This window comes from Sinocyclocheilus anshuiensis, unplaced genomic scaffold (assembly GCF_001515605.1).
Source record: "Sinocyclocheilus anshuiensis isolate Anshui unplaced genomic scaffold, SAMN03320099.WGS_v1.1 scaffold2493, whole genome shotgun sequence".
Taxonomy (NCBI): Eukaryota; Metazoa; Chordata; class Actinopteri; order Cypriniformes; family Cyprinidae; genus Sinocyclocheilus; species Sinocyclocheilus anshuiensis.
Genome location: NW_015549322.1, coordinates 185,032 through 190,309, shown reverse-complemented (window position 1 = coordinate 190,309; position 5,278 = coordinate 185,032). Strand labels below are relative to the sequence as shown.

General features: G+C 42.6%; 1 protein-coding gene across 1 annotated transcript in view; it reads left to right on the top strand.

Moving 5' to 3' along the window:
* LOC107656894 (cadherin EGF LAG seven-pass G-type receptor 2-like) overlaps positions 1–5,278 on the top strand; it is a 56,503-nt gene that overhangs the window by 18,310 nt on the left and 32,915 nt on the right. Inside the window, 2 exon segments of the mRNA XM_016444831.1 lie at positions 926–1,287; positions 2,891–3,182. Coding sequence (XP_016300317.1) covers positions 926–1,287; positions 2,891–3,182 — 654 coding nt within the window.

The following is a 5,278-nucleotide window of genomic DNA, read 5'->3' as shown; positions in this document are numbered from 1 at the left end:
GCGCTTTGAGTGCCTAGAAAAGCGCTATATAAATGTAATGAATTATTATTATTATTATTATACTCTTCGAATTTCATATTAAGAAATTATTTTAACCCAAAAAGCAAATTATGCTCCCTTCGAACTGGTTTTCTTTAAAATACGAATCTTGTGTAATCCCAGGCTATCTGTAATCAGAAGCACATTTAAAACTGGAATATAATTAAATTTCATTCACATGTGTTTCATAAACACATAATCCTTTCTGGATTACAATCCGCCATCAAAATGATACATTTCATTATTCCAGCTGCTGTGAGAAAAGGCTATAAACGATCGGCCACCTGCAGGATCCTCACATGCGATAGCCTAGCAGCCGGGACTACTTCTTTATGTTTACAGACGTGACGTAATGACGCAGTGCCATGCTCGAATTTCCCGTGAAAACCTACCCGTACCACTCAAATTATTAAAAACATTATTATAAGCTAACCGTTGTGAATCGGGCTAAAGTAAGGCGATAGTTTTGAACACTGGCTGGTTATGTACTTGCTCAAATATTGATTTTGGATCATTTTGGATCAACCACCTAGACAGATTACATCTGAGTATAAGTGAACTAACCAAAAGAACCAATTCATTCAACACAGTTCATTTTGGTAAATCTTCCAAATGAGCCGATTCATGTAAGTGAACCATCTAAATGAACTGATTCACATAAGTGAACTATCCCAAAAAACCAATTAATCCATTCAAATGAATTGATTTAGTTACGTGAAACATGCGAAAGAACGGATTCGCTTAAGTGAACCATCCACCTGAACCGATTCATTTAAGTGAACCATCACAATAATCCGAGTAATTGTAAGAAAAACATTCTTTCTGTGACCTTTTCCTTCAAGTTAGTATCGTTGCAGTGATTGTTCGTTCCTCTGTGTCCCTGTAGATGGCGTTCACTCGGTGTCGGCTCAGTGTCTGCTGCAGGTCACCATCATCACGGACGAGATGCTCTCCAACAGCATCACGCTGCGATTGGCCGACACGTCGCAGGAGCGCTTCCTCTCGCTCCTATTGGCTCAGTTCCTGGAGGGCGTGGCCGGCGTTCTCTCGGCGTCCCGTGAAGACGTGGTGGTCTTCAACATCCAGGACGACACAGACGTCAGCGCCGGCATCCTGAACGTCAGCCTGTCGGTGGCGGCCCCGGGTCACGGGGTCAGCGGCGGAGGTCAGGTGGAGTTCTTGGGGTCGGAGGAGCTGCAGGAGCGTCTGTATCTGAACCGCAGCCTGCTGGCGCAGATCTCCTCGCAGGTACGGAGGCATGTTGAGAAAACGTCCCGCATTTTCATCTACAGTGTGTTGGGAAGGTTGCTTTGGAAATGTAATCGTTACAGATTATAAATTACCCTATATGTGTCCCTGCAGCACAAAAGCAGTCTTAAGTCGCTGAAGTGAACCATCTAAATGAACTGATTCACATAAGTGAACTATCCCAAAAAACCAATTAATCCATTCAAATGAATTGATTTAGTTACGTGAAACATGCGAAAGAACGGATTCGCTTAAGTGAACCATCCACCTGAACCGATTCATTTAAGTGAACCATCACAATAATCCGAGTAATTGTAAGAAAAACATTCTTTCTGTGACCTTTTCCTTCAAGTTAGTATCGTTGCAGTGATTGTTCGTTCCTCTGTGTCCCTGTAGATGGCGTTCACTCGGTGTCGGCTCAGTGTCTGCTGCAGGTCACCATCATCACGGACGAGATGCTCTCCAACAGCATCACGCTGCGATTGGCCGACACGTCGCAGGAGCGCTTCCTCTCGCTCCTATTGGCTCAGTTCCTGGAGGGCGTGGCCGGCGTTCTCTCGGCGTCCCGTGAAGACGTGGTGGTCTTCAACATCCAGGACGACACAGACGTCAGCGCCGGCATCCTGAACGTCAGCCTGTCGGTGGCGGCCCCGGGTCACGGGGTCAGCGGCGGAGGTCAGGTGGAGTTCTTGGGGTCGGAGGAGCTGCAGGAGCGTCTGTATCTGAACCGCAGCCTGCTGGCGCAGATCTCCTCGCAGGTACGGAGGCATGTTGAGAAAACGTCCCGCATTTTCATCTACAGTGTGTTGGGAAGGTTGCTTTGGAAATGTAATCGTTACAGATTATAAATTACCCTATATGTGTCCCTGCAGCACAAAAGCAGTCTTAAGTCGCTGGGGTATATTTGTAGCAATAGCCAACAATACATTGTATGGGTCAAAATTATAGATTTTTCTTTTATGCCAAAAATCATTAGGATATTAAGTAAAGATCATGTTCCATGAAGATATTTTGTAAGTTTCCTACCGTAAATATATCAAAACTTAATTTTTGATTAGTAATATGCATTGCTAAGAACTTCATTTGGACAACTTTAAAGATGATTTTCTCAATATTTAGATTTTTTTGCACCCTCAGACTCCAGATTTTCAAATAGTTGTATCTCAGCCAAATATTGTCCTATCCTAACAAACCATACATCAATGGAAAGATTATTTATTCAGCTTTCATATGATGCATAAATCTCAATTTCGAAAAAATGACCCTTATGACTGATTTTGTGCTCCAGGGTCACAAATAGTAATTGAATTTAAGTTTGGGCTCTGTTGTTTATTGTAAATGTATAGTAATGTAAAAGTGCTCCCTGTAGTTCAGAGAAGCTGAGGTAGATTTGTATCCCTAAGAAAATACAAATTCCAATTGAATTTATTTAAAGAAAGAGCTATTTGTTCAGTAAACCATTGTTTAATTAAAAAAAGAAGCAAGTTATGTTTAGCTTTTTCCTCCTGCTGCACTATACCGAACCGTGACGTCAAAACCGAGCTTCGTATCGAACCGTCATGTTTGTGTACCGTTACACCCTTAAGTTGTTGTTTTTTTGCAGGAGGTGCTCCCGTTCGACGACAACATCTGCCTGCGTGAGCCGTGTGAGAACTACATGAAGTGCGTATCCGTGCTGAAGTTCGACAGCCTGGCGCCGTTCGTGGCGTCCGACACCATCCTGTTCCGGCCGATCCACCCGATCGCAGGGCTGCGCTGCCGCTGTCCGCTCGGCTTCACGGGCGACTACTGCGAGACGGAGATCGACCTGTGCTACTCCAAACCCTGCGGCGCTCACGGCGTCTGCCGCAACCACGAGGGAGGCTTCACCTGCCAGTGTCTCCACGACTACACAGGTGAGAGGGGCGGAGCCTCCACACACAAACACGCCCACATCCCTCTCTCATATTCATATATAGAGTTTATGAGGAGTCATGTTTATGAAGTATTTTGTGGAGGTCGAGAAGCCCCTGCAGGTTTGTTTTGATTGCTCTGGTGCTCAGAACATTATGAAGAGAAACGGCTTTAGATTCCAGTCACATATTCAGACGGCACAGTTTCTCTCAGAACTGAGTTCAGCTCACGACCCCTTTGAGGGTTTGCAAAACACTCGATAATCACAGAGAATAGTAGATGATACGAGATGAAGTGATAGTGAGATCTCCAGAGATGAGTCAGAGATGAGATGTGATGATATTATGACTGGTATATATATAATCTGATGATCTGAGATGTTATGATCAGATGCAGTGTGATGGTCAGAGATAAGATGTTACATTCAGAGATGAAAAATGCTAATCAGATAAGAGAGTTTATGGTCAGAGATGAGATGTGATAATCACATGAGATGTGATCTGAGATGAGTTGTGATAATCAGATGCAGTGTGATGGTCAGTGATGAGATGTTACAATCAGAGATGAGAGATGATAATCCGATGAGATGTTATGATCAGAGATGAGATGTGATAATCAGACCAGATGTTATGATCATGGATGAGATGATGAGGCATAATGATGACTTGACATTAAGTAGGATAACCAAAGATAAGATGTGATTGTCAGAAATGAGTGGTGATAAACAGAATTGAGATGTTATGAGAGATGAGATATGATGAGGTAAGACTTAATGAAGTGAGAAAAGATGATCAGAGATGAGATGTTACAATCAGAGATGCCATATGATAATCAGATGAGATGTGATAATTAAATGCAATGTTATGGTCAGAGATGTGATGTTACGATTTTACAGTGTTATTATTTTCTGAACAAATAGATTAGGTAAGATATTATGTGATAAAATAAGAAGATCAGAAATGAGATATTATTGATGAGGGGTGAGATGTGATAATCAGATGAAACGTGATGAGGTAAGATGAGAGGAAGAGATGAGATGTGATGATCACATGCAATGTGATTGTCAGAGATAAGATGTTACATTCAGAGATGAAAAATGCTAATCGTATAAGAGAGGTTATGATCAGAGATGGGATGTGATAATCACATGAGATGTGATCTGAGATGCGATGTGATAATCAGATGCAACGTGATGGTCAGTGATGAGATGTTACAATCAGAGATGAGAGATGATAATCCGATGGGAGATGATCAGAGATGAGATGTGATAATAAGATGAGATGTTATGATCAGGGATGAGATGATGAAGCATACTGACTTGAGATTAACCAAAGAAAAGATGTGATTGTCAGAAATGAGCGGTGATAAACAGAATTGAGATATTATGATGAGATGTGATGAGGCATGAAGCATGATTGCATGACATGATTAGAGATGTGATGGTCAGAAAAAATGGAGACAGTCAGAGAAAAGGTCAAATGAGATGTGATGCGGTGAGGTGAGAGGAGATGTGATGAGTAGAGCTGAGCATTGCAAATCTTGTTAGCTCCTGTCTGATAAATGATCTGTGATGTTCCTCGTTTGTGCATCACTTTGGGTAAAAGTGCCTGCTAAATGAACAGATGTAAATGTGAATGAGATGATGAGCCATGTGCTTTAAAATGCTCTAAAGTCAGAGATCAGAGGTGGTTCTGTGATTTGAATCATCTCTGATCTGATGTAGGTGAGATTTGTGAAAGAACATGTTTGTCTTCTGGCAATCGTCTTACGAATGCGGTTCACAGAAGTCATCAGCGCCTGAGATTCACTCTGAATGTAATATAATAGATGAAGTGTGTTGCACAGCTCGTTTAAGATGATGTGTGTCGCAGCCCACATGTTATGATTACATAAGATCTGCGCTCTGTGTGTGTGTGTGTGGGCCGCTTCACGTAAGAGTGTTGTGTAGGTGTGTGCAGGTGTGTAGGAGCTTCAGTGCGTGTTTGTAGAGGACTGGAGTGTATTAAAAGCACTATGAACTGTCTCTCTCTCTGGTTCTGTCTGTTTCTGGCTCCTGCTGTCCTGCCAGCTGCTCCTCCTCCTGTGTGTGTGTGTGTGT